Source organism: Silene latifolia, chromosome X, assembly GCF_048544455.1.
Source record: "Silene latifolia isolate original U9 population chromosome X, ASM4854445v1, whole genome shotgun sequence".
Lineage (NCBI taxonomy): Eukaryota > Viridiplantae > Streptophyta > Magnoliopsida > Caryophyllales > Caryophyllaceae > Silene > Silene latifolia.
The window spans coordinates 69,594,916-69,615,320 of record NC_133537.1 but is presented as its reverse complement, the minus strand read 5'-3'; the positions used below and the strand labels follow the sequence as shown (position 1 = coordinate 69,615,320).

The following is a 20,405-nucleotide window of genomic DNA, read 5'->3' as shown; positions in this document are numbered from 1 at the left end:
ATTTGATCATACACCTCCATTACAATCCAATTGTCATCCACTAACAATCATTACAACTTTACTCTCCCTTTTCCATATCTTATACTCCCTCCAATTTCCTATTATCTTCCTCTTTCTTTTTTCACACAAGTTTGATTATCTTCCCTCCTTCCTTTTTTGGTAAGTTTCATTCATTTTTTATTAATTTCTCTCTCCCAAAAAATCAACAACTCTCATTACTTTATCTATTCTTTATTCATTATTCATTCTTTATTATTTTCTCTCACGTATAAATTTCACAACTTACAATACTTTATTCTACTTTATTTCTTCTTTCTTCCCCTTTCTTAATTTTTGTGCCCAAAAGAAAGGGGGAGATACAAGGAAATAGGAGGGAGTACAAAAACCAAAGATAAACAAATGATCGAGAGTCAGGACGAAGAGAGTAGAAATTAGTAATTTTGCTTTTGTCCCATTTTAGCTACTGATCCTTTTAAGTTGTCTCTTTTTTAAACAAAAAGTTTGTGATTTAATAATTGGTTTTAGGATTTTAATCTGAAATGAGATTAATAGTGGAAAATAATCTTAGAAGTTGCGTTACACAAACTTGGACGATTTCATGTATCTACCCTATAATATTAATAAATCATCATCACTCACTTAAAAACTCTTCTTCCTCATCTCTCCTATTTTCCTCATTGCTTCATTCATCTAATTTTCTCCTGATAAAATCCAAAGAAAAACCCAAATAATTATATAAAAAAAATTTGACATTGTTTCATTTTCATACAAAAAATAACAAAAACCAATTTTAATCTTTTTCTTTTATTTTTATTTTGGTCTCTCTTCTGTCATCTTTCAATTCCGTGGTCACTGAATTTCTAAGCTTTCTTTCATTTTTCAAAATTAATATTCACTAACATCATATCATAAAAAAATAAAATAAAATCAACTTTCGTCAAAACTAAGCATACCCAATTATTCTCATTTTTCTTAAATTCTTGTTTTGATCTTCGATTTTATTAAAATTCTGGGCAGATCGAAAAAAAAATCGTCTTATTTTCTTGATTTCTTAAAAAAATTAATTCTTGGGTATTAATTTTTTCTGGGTTTTTTTTGTTTTTTTTTTTGTGGGTTTTAGTAAAAAAAAAAAAAACAAAGAAAAATGGTGGGAGCTGGGTTACAGTTTAATGGAAGACAAAGTAATGGGTTTAATAATAAGAATAATAATAATAAGAATAATGATAAGAAATTAAGTTCAAGCTTAAATAAAATTAATGATAATAATGAGAAGAAGGCAGAATTTGAAAGAACTAAAAATGATGTTGTTAATGGTGGAACGAAGGGTATAAGTGTCATTTCACCTAGTGTTGAGTTGCCTTTAAGTAATTTGGAACGTTTCCTTGGAGCAATTACTCCTTCTGTTCATGCCCATTATCTATCCAAGGTATTTTATTTATTTATTTAATGTTGGGTTTATTTTTATTTTTATTTATTTTACGCGTTATCGAAGTTTATTTAATCATTAATGCTGGTTGTTATTAGTTTGTTTATTATGGAGATTACTTGTATACATGTTGAATGAGTGTTTAAGAAAAATTATATGTTGTTTTGTTGATACATTCATTTCTTGATTAAGTGCATGTCAGGGTTCAACACTTCAACTCTTGGAACCGGTCCTTGTCATTCCAATTTTGGGATTTTGCATTTTCTGAACTTGAAAATTGTTACTGATTCAAAATGGGTTAAATTGATTGGGTTAGGGGGGACGATATCGCCATAGGAAACGTATTTTGTCACTCGTTATGTGATAGTAATATTTTCTGGAATGAATATTGGGTGGCAGCTTCATTGTTTTAAGTGAATAAATGGTTGTTGTTTTTTAATAAAATAGTTGCTGAAAGTTGATTGTTTGTGGTTGCATTAACACATTTATTGCCAACATAATAAGTTATGCTGATTGAGTAATTGGTTTGGTTGGATTGGGGAATGATGGTTTGCAGACGACGATGAAGGGTTTAAGTACATGTGATGGCGAGGTCCAACCGTACTTCATCCTCAGTGACCTGTGGAATTCATTTAAGGAGTGGAGTGCTTATGGTGCCGGAGTTCCTTTGGTATTGAATGACAGTGATTCTGTTGTTCAATACTATGTACCCTATCTGTCAGGCATTCAAATCTACGTTGATCCTTCAAAATCTACTGCTAAGTCAAGGTATCAGAAATTCGTTTATGCTCGACGCTGCATTTCTTCAAGTTTCATTTATTCTGTATAACTGGAATCATTGAATGTCACTTAGGTTTTCATACTTGGATTTGTACATGTTTAGTTTTATCTTTTTATTTCTCTGTGGTATTATCTGATGTAAACCCTTTCAGTTAGTAATTCTAGGATATTGACTTGCATTCCATGGATTTATATTAATAAAATGTAACCATGGAGTATGTAGTTTTGGTACATTGTCTTTTTTGCGGGGACCCCGTAGTATTGTAAAAGCCATCTATTCATTTATGTTGTCGCTCAAAGGCAATGTTATGTCAAAAATCCACGCGCCCTCTAACTGCCAGTGCCAGAGCCTTAGATTCTTCCTATATCACAATGTTTCTCTGTGCAAAGATATCTTTTACAATGCAGGTACTCACGTTTCTGCTGAAATCTTGCAATCACACATTTAAATATGGAAACCGAGTTTTTCTTTTATTTTTAGTTTTTTTTTTTCTTTGTGGGAGGGTCGATTTTGAAATTTTCATGGCTGACCACTTTCTGTGGGCCATCTAGTCTTAAATTTTAAGGTATCACCCATATCTTCGATAAGTTTTGAGTGCGCGTATTGTTAATGTACAGTTTCTGATTCAATTGGGTGAGGTTATGCAAATGTGAACTATTAACAAGGATAACATCAGAAGAGCTGGGCAGTTGAATTTTATTTTTGGACTTGAGCATTTAAGGTTCCGTTGTATGGTTTAATTATCTGAGTTTCCATTTGTGAAAGTACCATATGCATATTCATAATATGGCACGCGAAAGGAGGTTTCATTGGACTGTCAATAAGATTCCTGAAGGGGAATTTATACATTAGGAAATTGTTCGACATATCCAATATCATAATTTTAAACCTTGTTCTGTACGCTAGGCGTTCCAATCTCTCGTTTTGATCCACGGTTTCATTGCAATTTCAACTTCTTGGTAAAAAAAGTATGATAACTTCCTTTCCGGTTTATCTTTTAGTCCTAAACTTAGTTTAAAAAAGTGCGCCTGTGACGCACCTAGGCGCAAGGCGCACTAAGGCTTCCAAGCTGTCTGAGGTGCATGGGATCCAAAAGGCGCACCCAAGGCGCATTACTATTAAATCCTATATTTTTTTTCCCAAATTCTTTCATTTCACCCTTCTGTTTCCCCCCTAATGCTTCATTTCCACTTATAAATTCATGTTAGCTCTCTTTAAAAACAAAAAAGGGACTCTTGTTGCACAAAAAGTTATTCTAAAATATAGATGTTCATTTGATAATCAATGTGCCTTGTGTTCATAAGGCGTGCGCCTTAGTTTAAAAAAAGCGCGTCTTGTGTGCGTCTGAGGCGCGCTTTGGATGAGTCACTAACCAAAACGCCTCGGTGCATTTTAGGTGCGCCTTGTAGACAAGGCTCACCTAACAAGGTCTAACAAGGCTAACTAATATACACTTTCCATATCTTTTAGAGAAGGCTCACCATTTCGTTTCCCAATTATTCCTAACTTACATGTTAGCCAACTTGAGAACTCCTAAAAAGCCTATTGTTTCCCAAAATTTTATTTGGAAATTACAAATTTGTTATACAAAATAGGGCGCCTCACGTGCAAAAGGCGTGCGCCTTCGCCTTGCGCCACATTGCATCGGCCCCTCTGCCTCGGTGTGCCTTGCGCATTTTGAAACCTAGGTGTGCGCCTTTGCCTCGCTTGTTGTGTTGCGCCTCGTCGCCCTGGGATCCCATTGCCTCAATGCGCCTTGCTCCTTCTCAAACTAAGGTCCTAAACCCATATTCCCTCCCATTTTACTTGTGTCATAAAATGCCTTCTTTTTGTTCGCGTGGCCTACTTAATGAAAGTAATTGTTTGTTTTGTTTCTATAAATATGTGATTTTTACCATACTTCAAGACGTGTCGGAGATATGTTATATGAAATCCTTAAGCAAAGTAAAAGTTGATTTTTATTCTTTCTAAGATTTGAGATCATTTCGAGCAAAATGTACATCCACCAATAAAACATAAATTTGTTACTAAAAATAGGGCGCCTCGCCTTAGTTTAAAAAACCCGCCTCCGGCTAAGGCAGGCCTTGGATGAGGCACCAGCTAAAACGCAACGCCTCGGTGCAATTTAGGTGAAGCTTTTGGACGAGTCTCACTTAACAAGATTCGCTAGTACGCACTTTCCATATCTTTTTCATCTAGATCTTTTAGGGTGGTGCTCATTTATGAACATGATTTACTCAATCATGGACATAAATGACCATTATACCCTTGTTATTTCAATACCGTTTTTTGTTCTCAATTCAATTTAACCTTTCAATTCCCTCCTATCAACTATCAACCACCACCACCACCGCCCCAACAACCACCGTCTCGCTGCTCCCTCCGCTGCCCCACCGCCCTAGATGCCTGCACACAGCCGGCCAAGGCCACCCACCACTCCTAGAAACTAACGAAGAAAAATACAACCTCTTCCCCCCCCCCCCTCCCCTGCCACCATTGGACCACCCCCTCCCTCCCGCCTCAGACGCGCACCACCGGCCCAGGTTTCTCCGACCACGCAACATCCACCCTCTTCCATCTGTGACCCCCGCCCCTACCACCATCGTCGCACACCTACCACCACCATTCGTCCTACCCCAAACCCACGACCACCATCCCTACCCGACTTCAGTCGCACGACCACCATACCCCCAGGCCCCACCCCTGCAACGACGCCCACTGCCCTGCCCCATCCCCTTCCGGCGACCGACCACCCCAACCATAAATTCCTCAATGAACCCTAATTGTAAAATTTTGCTTAATTGAAGTATATGCAGTTAATTTTGATATAAAAAATTGATGGATTGCCGATCAAATTAGAATAATTACTTGTTTAATGAGTGAATTAAAGTGCACAATTGATGATTTTGGTAAGATTAGGACTAATTTTAGAGGAGAGGGAGAAGAGAGTGAGAGAGAAACTGTATTCTTTGTTTTCTAGAAAAGGGCATGAATGGAAAAATTATGGAAAAAAGTCCGTGAAAGAGTAAAACCCGTCCATGAAAGAGCAATGACGATCTTTTAAGCATGCCATTTCTTTTACCCATTATTCCTAACTTTTACTCATTTACATGATAGTCAACATTAAAACTCTTAAAAAAGTATTGTTGCCCAAAATGTTATTCGGAAAATAAAAATTTGTTACTAAATATAAGGCATCTCTTATCCAAAAGGCGTGCCCGATTTCCTTGCGCTTTGCACCTCGGTGTGCCTTGATGTAGTTCCTCCTCTTCAAATTAAGCGCCTCGCTTTCAAAAAGCACAAGGCAAACCTTGGCCTCGTCGCCTCGGCCTCTTAGCGTCTCGATGCGCCTTGCGCCTCCTCAAACTAAGAACTCATGTATATAAATCAGTGTGAGATGTTGCTATTTATGAGCCATGAGCGAGTGAGTGCATTTTGTTCTCGTCTTAGTTGAACCACAACTTGTGCATGCTTCTCGTAACACGGGCTCTTGACTTATTATTAAACATGTAGAAATATTCTTTTCATGGCACTTTGGCTTAAAAAATTGAACTAACAGAATAAATTTTTGTATGTGAGAGTATGAAATAAGAATCAACACTTGGGGATGCCTACGTAGTTTAACAAAGGTGTCTTCGTTGGAAATGTGTAATGCCGTGTGGTTTTTTGTTATCGTATTACTGGCATGGACCTGGAGATACACATGTGACATTTGCATCCAAGATGTTATATGGAAATGCCTTTGTATACACATGGTATATTGGAGCATCTTGGCTGGAAATGTGTAACAAACTAACTTCTGATTTTCGTTATTGTATTGCTAGCAATGGATCCTTGGACTCGTTGGTGGTATATTGGGACACTTTTAGAACAGATACACATGCGACATAACACCTAGCGTATCGGAAACTTTAAAGGCAGATCATAACAATTTATTAGTTGAACATTAGATTCATGGCCTAAAGAAATCAGCAATGTAATTAGTGTATGTGATGTAGTTGACTGAGAAACAAATCAAGTCATTTATATGTTAACTGAGAGTTTACTTATTATGTGTAAATTCTGTGCGCACATTTAGTGGCCTGACTATTGTAGCCAAGCTAATGGTTTGATGCAGTCTTAGTTAGATATGGATTGTGCGACATTTCTGATTACAGACTCTAAAAGTCACACATTAAGGTAACTGGGAGGGGGAGGGGTTGTTCATTAATGCTGTATGGTCGATCGACATATTGAAATTGTCAGGCGCTTAAAAGTTGGTAAATAGTTAATTATGCCATTTGACCCTGTTGAATTAGTATCTCCTATGATAAGGACAACATGACGGTCTATAGATATGTTTTTTTGTCTTTGCGTAGGGTATTTACAGAACCTGGAATATCATGCACAATAACACAATGCTTTAAGTGTTTGTAGCGAAAAGTTCTGACTGTCGCTCTTAGTTAGAATTTTTTGGAAGGTGTACCACTTAAGGGTTAGCAGTAAAAAAAACCTAACCATATATGGAATGTTAGTCTTTGGGATTTATTTGTTAAGTTTCTATAAGCTAGTGCTTTATCTTTCATAGCGACGTTTGTAGGTTAACAAATGTATCCTTGGTATACCTGCTGCCGTACTACGTCGGCTTATTGCTATGTTTCATGTGGAGAAGTTTTTTTTTATTACATTGTATACTACGGGTTTTTAGCTTACGCAGTGACATCCTCTTCTTTCTTATATTTTTGACGTATAACAAAACTGTTGCTTTATTGATTGCTTAGAAAGTATTTTGGAATCTCTTACTGGCAGAGGACTAAACGTTTTTGTATGTACCAGGCGAAAGAGTGAGGACAGCAATTCAAGTAGTGGGGGTAGCAGTGATTCTGAGAGGGACCAGGCGTTGACATACTCTAGAGGGCAGCGCAATCCTTGCAGCCTTCCGAGCGATATTTCTTTCAAAATGGAGAAATTGCTCTCAAAAACCCAGCATATAACGGTGCATGAGGGGTCAAGTGATGATGGTGAATCAGGGAATTCTCAAGTTTCCCTGTTGTTTCAATATCTTGAGTACGATCCACCATTTTGTCGTGAACCTCTGGCTGATAAGGTTATCCTCTCATTGTCCCCTCCGAAGTTGATGGCTCAGTTTTATCATAATGCTTACTTTCTTTATTTTGTTTGGTCAGATATCTGATCTGGCCTTGCGATTTCCGGAGCTAAATTCACTTCGGAGTTCTGATTTACTGTCTACCAGTTGGCTATCTGTGGCATGGTATACATGTTATTTAGTGCCTTCAAGTCAAGTCTCTTGTATTAACTTGCCTTTTACTGCTGATATTAATATAATTTGTATATTTTAGGTACCCAATTTATAGGATACCAACGGGACCAACATTGAAAGATTTGGAGGCTTGTTTCTTGACCTATCATTCTCTTTACACCCCAGTAGGAGGTAATGCGCTAATACTTGATAATGGTTGGTACCTTTTCTGTTTGTGGCAAGAAGTGTTATTTTTGGTTACATGCTTGCCTTCTTCGTGTTATAGTGTATATTCTTTATGAACAAGTTATTCACTATTGCAGTAGGGATAGCAAGATTGAGGTCTGAATGATGGGAGTATCCAAAAAATACAGCAGTGTCGTACAATCTTATTGTATTATGTTCTTGCACCTTTTGTGTGGATATGCATAGTCAAATACTTGTTGAGCAACTCTTTGGCCTTTTCTCTTGCTTAAGAAGCCTGTCAGCTCATCCCTGACTGATCCTTTTGACTTTTACTACTTTTCATCATTTTTTGATTTTTTGAGAAGCGCCAGTGATGTTGCCATGTTGGTGAATAAATAAAACCATGAAGGTCCTGCTGGTTGAATGGTATACAGTTGGTGATGACTGATGAGGATTTATTACATTTGGGAAAATCCTGATATTACCCTTTTGTTTGGATGAAGAGATTTGAAAGGAAAGGAAAGCGGGGGGAAAGGAGGGAGGCAATTTTCTTTGTTTGGTTAGCAAATTGAAGGAATTTAAAGCAGACCCCTCCATTTCTTCCTATAAGGCAAATTAAAATCTTTCCAACATAGGGACAATTTGGAAGAAAAACTACCTCATTCCCCCTCCTCTCCCCTTCACCCCTTCTTTCCCCTTCTTATTTTGTTTCGAAACACGCTGTTAATCTCACTTTGTATCTTGATCGTAGGAATTGATAGTCGCGTGCTGACTATGTTCTTTGCGTCATAAATTTGGGGCAACCGTGATATTTAGTAATAAGGGCAATTCCCTAGAATTGAAAGAATGATTTCATGGTTAGTTCCAATTAAGATGATAACCGGGGAGGGTATAGATTTGACTTTAATATTTCCATTCCTATCAGTTTTTACACTTCTACTTATGTATTGATTGAGTTGCTATCAGCCTATCATCAACAGGAGTTTGAAGTTTAATTTGATAGTGGAAACTTACTCCTCAGCCCAAAGTAAAGGAGTTCAAATTGCACTTCTTCAATTAGTAACTTCTTCCTGAAACACTGTTTTTCAATGTGGTACTCATAATTTTCTAATTTGCAGATGCCCCTTCTCAAGCTCCAGTGGTGACTTACCCAAATGAGATTGATTGCATTCCAAGGATCTCTCTACCAGTTTACGGTCTTTCTTCTTACAAGTTCAGAGGATCGTTGTGGACTTCAAGTAGTGGAAAGGACAATCAGTTAGTGAACTCACTCTTGGAAGCAGCTGATAATTGGCTCAGGCTTCTCCAGGTTAACCACCCTGACTACCTATTTTTCAGTCGAAACAGATGATGTCGATAAGTAAACTGCCATGGTACATTGCCTTCCATTTCGAGGATGTTTAAGCGCGGCTTTCAGTGGTCAATGAGTTGGGGTTTTTCCCCGTGACTTGTTTTAGTCATCTATGATGCAAATTTCAAAAACCAAAAATCAAAAAAAAAAAAAAAAAAAAAAAAATCAAAAAAACCCAAAAAAATCAAAAAAATCAAAGGGGAAAAAAATGTAGAAGTAGAGGTGCCGAGAGTACAGTTGAAGGGAAAAGGCCCAGCTGAATCGAGAAAGTAACAAGATAGGTGTAGAAATGGTGCAAGAAAATTTGAACCAGTCAGGTTACAGCAAATGAGAGACTGCTTTATTTTCCGGGTACCTTGACTAATCCCCCAGCCCTAATGTGCGTAGTGACTAGAACGTAGTAGCTAGCAAACATTGTAAAGGGGATTTTGATAGGTTGTAACGGAATTATGATACTTTTTTCTATTTTATAGAGTATATAGACGTAGATTTGTACAGTAATGTTGGTTTGCTTGATTTTCTCTAGTTTGCTTCATTGCCCTTATAATTTGCTGGGGTTTGGCATTGGCATGGTTGATCTTGGCATGTGTTGGATTAGATGTCTGTTAATCTGCTGTAACTCTAAAAGTGAAGTTTTATCGAGTCGGGTTTTTGTCTATTCGAAACTGGTTACTGAGTATGGGGGTCAGAAATGAGTCGGCTCTGCCTATTTTGGGCGCCAAGGCAAGGGCATAGTTGCATGTCTAAGCTTTACAATGTGTTAGGACAATATTGATGGGGCGGGGATGAGATGGGAGTGAGAAAGAAGCATTAGGTCTCGATTTCCTTCCAAATTCATTTGGTAATCAGATATGAGGATTTGTTTGGATTGTTTTAAGCTGAACCGGACATGGATCCAAATACAAGTCCAGCAGGGGTCTAATCTTAAGAAAACCGTACCTCCCGGAGGATTGTTGTCTAATGTCTATCCACTCTCAACCGACATTGGCTCGCTACAAAATGTCCCTTTCCCAAATTGCCAAAGCCTTTATGACTGACTAAGCACAAAGAGAAGACAGAGAGTATCACGTACTCACGTTGTATACCATATCCCTATTCGCGTTGAATTTGTAGTAGATTGAAAAGATCACGACTGAAAAAATAATACGAAGAATCCACAAAACAACGGTAATATATATTTGTAGATTATTATTCCAGGTTATCATCATGATTAAGCAGTCGAAGATTTTGAAGCTTAGTCTCCAAAACCTCAGAACATATCTGCCCCATCATGTAATAAAACGACATCATATTAGATAATTGCTCTACCGACATCTTCTCTATAATTGTTCTTGCCACCTTTTCTTTCTCCTCCCCCACTTTCAATTTCTTGTAACCATGTCCGTTTCGCACCGTTGCTCCTATTTGCTTTAGCCTCTTCTCTTGCTGTAAACTCAGCACGTTACAGGCTGTGTTTTCCTGTACAATTGAATGTCATAGCTTAAAATTTCCATAAACCAAGCCATGATGACAGTTATTAATTAAGAAAACCGTATGTACCTCCAGGAAAACGGCTCCTGGTTCAAGTTCTGATTCTTGGGCAGAACTGGACTTGGTCCGTCCTGCAATGTACATGTCCTTAGCAATCGAGAAGCTTCGGACAATCATCTTTCTCTTGTACTCCTGCTCTTGGTTGAGCTTTGGAGCCCTTGTCACGCTCGCTTGGGAGCTTAGCTTTCTCTGGTATGCTATCACCGCCTTCACAAATTCCTGTAAACACAACTTATTGCTTATACGTTTGATACAATTATAGACGTAGTGGTGTTATGTGTTGTCCGGAAACAATGTTTTATGTGTTGGAAAACACAAGTACAAGACTGACTGCGTACCCTGACTCCCTCCCTAATACAACCAGGGCATATACAAAAGCTTTCAGACCATTTTGAGGAGGGTAACCAACTTATTATCTCATTAGTTAATGTTGCATACGGATCTCAGCTTCCAAGAACATAATCATAGATGTAGAAAAAGGTTATCAACAGGATCCGTTTTGGGAGTACAATACTCCGTATATTGTTGTTTACTCAAACAGCGCATATGACTTATCGGTTGAACCATAAAGAAGATGATATTAACCAAATGAAAGAGTTGATGAGTTACCTTATAAGCAAAGGGGCAACCAGAATAATCAAACTCATCACTATCAGGATGTCGCATACGCTCTGGATGAAATTGAAGTCCTACAATAAATTTACCCTCTTCAGGGTTATAAGTATCAGGATCATAAAACCCTTCAATCAAACCATCTGGAGCGAAAGCCATAGGCACAAATCTGGGAGCCAACTTCTTAACTCCTTGATGGTGATAACTATTAACCATAATCTCCATTTTTCCATTGAACCAATGGTGCAAGGGCGTGTTCTCCACCACATTAACCACGTGTCTATGCCCATCGTAATTGTCGTAGTCCATATGCGCCACTCTCTTGCCCTCATCACAATTCCTCGAGAGCTCCTTCTCGACATCTTGATAAAGGGTACCGCCACAAGCAACATTAAGGATTTGAGATCCCCTGCATATGCCCAGGTAAGGTATGTTTCTTTCGAGGCAAAGCTTAGCTAAAGCCAGCTCAATCGAGTCTTTCTCTCGATCAATGGTTGTGTCACTAATATGTGCTTGCTTGATCTCTTCGAGTTCCTCGGGAGAGAAGCTGGATAAGTTGGAGTCATAAAGAGACGGGTCTATGTCTTCACCTTCGCAAAGGAGTACGCCATGAACTGGCTCAAAACTCTCAAGCAGCATGCTTACACCGTTCACTCTTGGGACTATCACAGGGACTGCTCCATAGCTTACAATAAGATCTAGATGGTATTCACCTGTTTAATAAGATTGCCCATCACTCAACTAAATTTGACGCTGATAAAAACAAGTTCAAATGTTGATACATAATACACTACATTTTCTCTTAATCATGCGATTTACATGACCTACCCTACCCTGTTAACACGTGAATCTTTTGATTTTCTTTCACCAACCTTTTGAATAAAGGCCTTCAAACAAATTAAAGACATCGTTAGGGGAACCGACCTAGTAGTAAGGTATCGGTCGCTACCCCAACTTCATCCAAAAATTCTTAAATATGAGACCTTAACTCTCATTTTCATTTCACTCTCTATTACAACACTTAGAAAACCCAAAATATTATTTCTAGCCATCGTTTACGGATACAATTGTTTGCCACACTGTCATCATACATGCCATCTACAGTAGTCGAAAGATATAACAGATTATTTTATACGTAGTTCTTGTTGTGATCAATATCTGCAGTCTAACTAACTGTATTAAATACAGGCAGCCTATACGTAAGAGGTATCGTCAGATGACAGCTATTTTTGGTGCAACCAAAATATATTTCTTCAATTTTTTCTTATCGGACCGGTTAGTTTTAACCCTTTTTAATTGATAAAACTTGACTCGTATATACGGTATCATTATACATTTATGTCTGACCCGACCAGACCGGCTAATATTGAGATAATATCCTCATATACGGTATGCGATACTGATAGTACCACTTGATTTTCAGAATATACTTGGAACAACAATTGTACACACATGCATAGTACAATGTGTAAATTTGTTTTTGTGAATAAATAAAGATTGAGTTGTTATTGATACAAGTTGAAGAAGTCAATTACTGGTTTTGCGGAAGGAATTTGATTTCAACATGAATTCATGTGAGAATAACTAACTATTTTTATGCCGTACTAATAGAATCATATGAGACTTGGACAACCCTAAAAAAAAAAAAAAACAGATTCAAATTTGACAACATTAGAGGTTCGTCGTGAATGCATAATCTAATTACTATACAGTGGAACCTATCAAGGTCCTATAAAATTTGGCCTACCAAATTAAACCATGAAAAAGTTGAGATTTGTGCAAAAATAATAACGATAATTAGAAGAGAGATGAAACGCACCGACAAAATCGACGAACTTGTTCTTGCGAACGGTACGTCTTGAAACAATGAGAACCCTCGGAAGTATCATTGAGAGATCCGTTGAAGGTGATACGGACGCCATCTTTTATCTTATATACGGAGCAACTGATAACAATAACAATATATGCTCAAAAAGCAAACAAATAAATCAAACTTTGGGAGGGGAATTCTTTCAAAAATGGAAATAAATAATATGTCTAAGATCTTAATGGAAATTGCCTTTTATCGATTATACAGGCGGATAAGATTATTATGAATGAATTTTTATAGGAAATGTTTATGGAAAGTTTTAGAAAGGATGAGGATTGTTAAAATTTTAGGTTTTAAGTTGAAGGAAATATAAGAAGAAGAAGAAGAAGAAAATAAGGTGGTCTGCGCATGAAGAAATGAACTACCACATTCAGTTGTCGATGCGCCGCGTCTATATATAATTTTTTTTCTTTGATGACCAGGAGTATCCCCTACCTACCGACAGCTGGGGCAATCTTCTTCGAGGTACTGAAGGCAATTTAATGGGTTGACCCCTCCCAAATTTGGCTTTTTCATTCGCAAGAGTCAGGAATCGAACCCCTGACCACTTGTTTAAGAGATAAGAGTCCTTACCACTCACACCAGCCAACTTTAGTGCGTCTATATATAATACTGACGAAGTATTTGAGATGCGCAAATGTGGGATTTTTTATTTGTTTGTTAATTGTTACAGAGTATTATGGAGTAATATTAATATTAATTAAATTAGTAGGTTAAGATGATGGTACAGCATTACAGCGTTATCCTTTGCGGATGCTGAGTATATACGTTGTGAACTTTGAAGTCAATGTTGATTAGATGTTGAGCTGTACATTTCACTCTTTCTCTCTTCATTATAGTGCGCTGACGTTAGGGTTGATGTGTGGATATCGTATTTAACGGCCGCTTACGTGGATATCGTATTGTATCTTAGGTGAAAAGATGATACGGTTACACTTAGTAATTAGTATATCGAATCTTTTATACACTATGAATAGAATTTAAATTTCAGTGTTGAATGAGCAAAACTTGAGAAGGGTTGGAGTCTGGAGGTAAATTATTTTGAGAATTACATGAAATATAATTAAAAAATACAGAATAATATTTACCATTAAATAATATGATGACATGATATTTAATGTCTTCTTTTTTTTCCTTCAAGATGGTAAACTGGTAATATGGTATGATCTTTATTTTTTTTTTCCTTCACGATGGTAAACTGGTAATATGGTATGGTCTTTTTTTTTGTTTTCTTCCTTCACACAATAATTACCTTCATGTTGTGAAATAAATACAAGAGAATTGTAGAAAGAAAGTTAGAGAGAATATAGAGAGGGACAAAACTGTATATTATTCCATTATGAGGGGTATACACTCTAAAATATTTTAAGATATGGACATCCATATAATCTCCACTAAACTAAAAGAATAAGAACTATTCAATATTTCCCGCCCAAATGATTGACAATAGTGGTGGACTCATGCTAAAATTATAATAATTGATGATTGATTGACTAACATATTTGGCACATAATAAAATCTATCTATATCTATATCTATATCTATCTATATTATTAAAGGAAGTTTTTTTTGAGCGATTACAGAGAGTCCAACTTCTCTGAATTACTTTCGAGAATTAAAATAAGTTGATGATAATAAATAAGATAAAAAAAATAGTTTGTGTTTTTGTGCCTATGGAATTCCACGGTTACAACATGTCTATCAAATAACAATATAACAATTAATAATAACAGAAGCAGTTCTACATAACTACAAACATGTTTAACATTACACATATAAAAGGAACTAGTTTTAAACCCGTGCAAAATTGCACAGGTATGTATTTGGGCCGGTATTAATGTTTTTGGTTGATTTTTTTTTTTTTTGCATTTTTATTGTACTTATCTAGTTGGTCTAAATCAGCGATCTACATAATTAATGTTTAAACTTGTTACAAATACGTGTTCACATGCAATGGTTTAAGAGGAAATAACAAAAGATGTTTTTTTTTTAAAATATATCGTACTATCTAGTTTTTATAAATTATGCATTTAAATTATTCGCATTATATGTAATTCAATCCCGTAATTAAATGTAATTCCTTCTCGTAATTATGTAATTTTATTATTATTATTTTTTTAAATTATGTAATTCATTTATTTGTAATTAGTTTCATTTATTCCGATTTGTAATTCATTCCGCTTATATGCCATTAATTTCATTTATTCGGAATGTATAAAATTATATCATAGTATTATTTCGTAGTATTTGTTCTAAGACGGGATTTGTCGCATGTTTGTATAGCCGAAATTCTGAAGAAATAAATACATTGCACACTAACGGGTCCCACCATAACATGTATTTCCAAAAAAAAAAAAAAAAAAAAACTGAATTAATGACGTGGCACGCCCTGGATTGAGTATTGTCTTCTAAATTAATAAAGATAAGATATATCCAACTTGCAGAAAACTTGAAAACCTGGTTTTTTATCCTCATCTTAATTCTCTCTTAGCTTTTTTTTATTTTCTTCTCCTATATGTCCAATAAACTTTTTATTTGTGATAATAATGTGTATATTAACTGTTATGTTATTAATGTGTTTCCTTATTATGTCAATAATACTAATAATACAATTCGGTTGAATTTCAAGTACAATATAGTAAATTGACTAGTTTGAATGCCCGTGCGTTGCAACGGGGTAATAAACTTATTTATAATGCAAAAAAAAAATATTATAAGGGTTTAATGTTTACATTCTATGTCTAATGATTGATTTACATATTATTAAAATATCTCTTTCAAAAAAAATAAAAGATTAATATATACGTGGGTTAACTCTTATTTATAATCATATAATCACCCTACCTTATACTAATCTTTCGATGTGGGACAATTCTATTATTTATATGTAATATATTCACCAAACTTGAATTATTTTTCTGATGTGGGACAATTCTACTATTTATACGTAATATATATTCATCAAACCTACATTATTTTTCAATGTGGGACAAATAACATACTCAGAATTACACTATCTTTTTTCCACTTAGTTCGACATCCAACCAAATCCCGAATATCGAATACGGACAATTGCTACTCATTATATCTAATAGTTATATTTAAATTTAATAATATGATCAAGTACTCTCCATTAATATTTGTACGTTGTTTTTCTTCAAGAAAAAAATTTCATAATTGAGATACGGAAATTTTCCGTGGTACACCTTATTGTCAGATTTTCCATGTTACCCCTACTTTTAAGAATCTGCCTACGGTACCCTTGAGGTTCCATTTTTTTGCCCATGGTACCCCCTAATGTAAAGGTTATTAAATGGACGTTAAGTTTGATGGCGTGACAATAAAATAACAATTAAAAAATAATTTCCCCTTTATTGTTTTATTGGTACGAATATCCCTCTCTTTTAAATGAAAATTTAATTAATTATATCATTATAATATTAGAAATTTCTCATGGTAACTTTGAACTTTGATAGATTACACATGGTACCCCTAATTTTAAGTTTCTACAAATGGTACCCTTGTGTTCACCTTTTTCTTTCTCAGAATACCATTTGACAACTTCCGTCATAAGCCCATTACTCTTATGACTTGGGGACGCCTTTTTCTTTTGTTATCTACGGAGTATTACACAAACACTTCATTATCTAATTCCTAAATCCATATTTTATTTAATAAACTAACATTTAATACCTAAATAACAAAACACAAATAGCATGGCATGCTCAATTACTCATCTAGTTACTCATATGAGTAATAGCGTTATGAAAATAAAGTAAACACAAGGGTATTATGTAGAAACTTAAAATTAGGGGTATTATGTGTAACCTACCAAAATTCGAGGGTATCATGAAAAATTTCCGTTATAATACTGACCATTTTATCGCTCTTTCTCCCACCTAAAAAAAATGTTACAACTTTAAAAATTTAACATTTAATTCAAGATTATGTTTAAAGTCTCTTATATAATAAGTATACTTTGAGAGATTAATATATTTGGGGTGATACCTAAGTTCCAAGGATAAATCCAATTTATAATCATGGGATCACCTCAGCTTATGATAATCTTCTGATGTGGGACAATTCAACTATTTATACGTAGTATATATTTATCACACCTACATTCTTTTTCAATGTGAGACGAATAACATATTTAAAAGTACACCATATTTTTTGAACCTAATTCGACATCCAACCCGATTTAATAATAAGTAAATACTATATTATCTATTAATATTCATACATTTGTTTTCTATTTTTTTTATCATAATAAAAATGTGCAAATGATATGAACCTATACTCTAATGATAGAATTTTTTTTAACACAATTCTAATTAAAAGTACACCATATTTTTTGAACCTAATTCGACATCCAACCCGATTTAATAATAAGTAAATACTATATTATCTATTAATATTCATACATTTGTTTTCTATTTTTTTTATCATAATAAAAATGTGCAAATGATATGAACCTATACTCTAATGATAGAATTTTTTTTAACACAATTCTAATTATATTATTCAAATGATTTTGGGTTGATGCCTAAGTTCCAAGGATGCCTCTTATTTATATCATGGAATCACCCACGTTATGTTATATTTTGATGTGGGAAAATTCTATTTTTTATATGTAGTATATTTGTCACACTTATATTATTTTTCAATGTGGGACATATAACATACTATGAAATACACCATCTTTAATATGTGCAAATTATATGAAATCTATACATGCTCTAATGATAGCATTTCTTACCATGAATCTAATAATATTATTTTCATAATTTTTTCACCAACATTATTTCTTTAGTTTTGTACTCTGTCAGGAGACTACCATTAGTAAAACCTTTTGTTTTGTATTTTTTTATTTTCTTGCTCATGTTCTTAACTCTTTCCCGGGTAGTTCCCAACGATTTCCACTTTATTTTTTATATCATATCGTAGATAATGATTGAAAATCTTAAGAGCTCTTTAAAACAATATTTATGAGACTCAAATTTTTTTGGGTGGATCATAAGTTCCAAATATGCCTCCTATTTATAATCATAGGATCACATCACCTTGTACTAATCTTTAGATGTGGGACAATTCTACTATTTATATGTAGCATATTCACCGCATCTACGTTATTTTCCAACGTGGGACAAAACATACTAAAAAGTACACAATTTTACATATTACGAAGTACACCATCTTTAATATGTGCAAAGAATATGAAATCTATACTCTAATGATAGCATTTTTTACCACAAAGCTAACTATATTATTTTCATAATTTTTTTAACGATATTTTTTTGCCAAATGAAATGTAAAAGGTTGATATAAAAATTGGAAATATCACTTGAATATAATTTAGGAAATATACATATTATAATAATTAAAAGATTCTCCACTTTATTTTTTACATTAAAAATTATACTTTCCTAAATTGATTTTTGATGATGTGGACGCTCTCAGATCGCTCGAAAAAACTCTCTTTTATATATATATATATATATATATATATATATATAGATTGTATAACATGATTTTCTAATTCATACGTGGAGCAAATCTTCCAATATTTCTATTGGAAAAGGTATGTGTTAATGGAGCAAATCTTCAAATATTTCTATATTTAGATGTGAATTCATTTGCTTCTCTTTTTTATTCATTGTCAGGGAATTTTTATCAAACGATCGATTGGAATTTGGAATATAATGGAAGGAATAGTAGGTTTGGCTTTGTAAGTGACAATTGACAAAAACTTTTGTTCGACGACTCAAGTAAAATAAGATTTACAATTGGTTAGTGAAGTGTCTCCAGACTCCAGTACATGATGTGGTAGTCTACATGTGGCGATTTATACAAATCTATTACTATATAACTTATTGACTTGATAGTTTTTTGTTAGATCAGAGTAAAGAAGATACTTGATGTCTTAGATTCACTAAGAGGATACCTTATTTTTTTCGTGGTAATGATGCGTGCATAGAAAACTTATGTATGTGTCTATGGAAGCAAAAGTTTACGTTGAATATTGTGGGGAGGTCTCTGCGAAATTCGCAATATTTAAAGGTCTACGTAAAATTTGCAATATTGTGGAGTAATTCACATAGAGAACTCCATATATGGATTATGGGTAGGAATGTACGACTTCTAATTTTCTAAATATTGTCGGAAGATGCACATAGACTTCTTATCATTAAAGTTAAAAAGAGTGGTACTGAATTTCTCGATGTTTTCTTTTTGGGACGAGGTGGCATAAATATATGAGTGTTAATCATAGAAAAAGAAATACAAAACTATAGACAAATTTACCGTCTCACAATAAGTTAATTATAATATTTTATAATTGAAAGTAAATGTGGGTTTTAAAGTGGTCACGATCACCAATAAAATAGAGTCACTTTGAAGATGATAAACAATAATATGATTACAAAATAACATAATATGCCACGAAAAAGCGGTCTCTCACTTTTCTTAGATTACGTTTTTTTCCTATACTCAACTTAACTACTACGGAGTATGTAATTTGTCACTAAATTTCATTGAGGATCAATATATTAACTGTCTTCTTTATTGTGCTCAGTTTGATCTAAACAAAGTTCGTGGAAAAAAAAACGTAATTGGTATATGCAACTATGCATGGTAAATTGGTAGTAACTAGGACACATAATGAGTATGATCAATATTTAACTTCTACGGAGTATCCATTTCCATCTTTTTATTTTATGATGTTTCCTACATATGATAGGGCAGCAAAATTAAAGTATATGTCTCAGACTCCACAAAGAAGTAAACATATACTTCCTCCGTCTCGGTCAATTATTATTCTTTGGTTTTGATACAAAGACCAAAAAAAGGAGGGAGCCAATTATTAGATGACAAGTGAACCAAATTGGGTGTGAATGATGAAACAACTCATCAAATTCATTCCTAAAATATAAAGGACAACAATTAACTAAGACACCCAAAATGAAATAGGACAACTAAGACACCCAAAATAAAATAGGACAACTAAGACACCCAAAATGAATAGGACAATAAATAACTTAGACAGAGAGAGCATTAAAGTATTAATGCTTAATAAAATACTTAGTGGATGGATTTTAAGTGTGTTCATTATTTCTGAAGCTCGACGTTCACATTCTCAATTTATTCAATGTCGTTATTTTTATAGGCAACTTAGGTTAGTCAATTAAATCTTTACTACTCGTATAACTTAGCATATTTTGTAAAAAATTGTTTAATGCATGGCCGTGATATGTATAAAAGGAGCTATTTCCGAGTAAAGAGTCCAACATTTTCAAACTCTTTCGAGCAATGCGAGAGAATTCAACTTTGTTAAAAACTAATTAAATGAATATTTTAAAAAATTAATCAACAAGTTTTTAATAGGAATATAATACAATAATCCGTATCTCT

The 20,405-nt window shown here is 34.5% G+C and overlaps 2 protein-coding genes across 2 annotated transcripts; one reads left to right on the top strand and one right to left on the bottom strand.

Moving 5' to 3' along the window:
* The first annotated feature begins 676 nt into the window (after window positions 1-676).
* On the top strand, window positions 677-9,484 carry LOC141623393 (uncharacterized). Its single transcript, XM_074439510.1, has 6 exons — window positions 677-1,426; window positions 1,983-2,194; window positions 7,023-7,293; window positions 7,373-7,458; window positions 7,547-7,638; window positions 8,751-9,484. Exons 1-6 carry the CDS (start codon window positions 1,145-1,147, stop codon window positions 8,981-8,983), a joined length of 1,176 nt encoding a protein of 391 aa, XP_074295611.1. The 5' UTR covers window positions 677-1,144; the 3' UTR covers window positions 8,984-9,484.
* Window positions 9,485-10,138: 654 nt separating this feature from the next.
* LOC141623392 (putative glutamine amidotransferase GAT1_2.1) lies at window positions 10,139-13,660 on the bottom strand. The gene is made up of 5 exons (XM_074439509.1): window positions 13,361-13,660; window positions 12,945-13,070; window positions 11,123-11,838; window positions 10,523-10,732; window positions 10,139-10,441 (listed from the first exon to the last, which is right to left on the bottom strand). The coding sequence occupies exons 2-5, from the start codon at window positions 13,045-13,047 to the stop codon at window positions 10,172-10,174; spliced, it is 1,299 nt and encodes a 432-aa protein (XP_074295610.1). The 5' UTR covers window positions 13,048-13,070; window positions 13,361-13,660; the 3' UTR covers window positions 10,139-10,171.
* Between the last annotated feature and the right edge of the window lie 6,745 nt (window positions 13,661-20,405).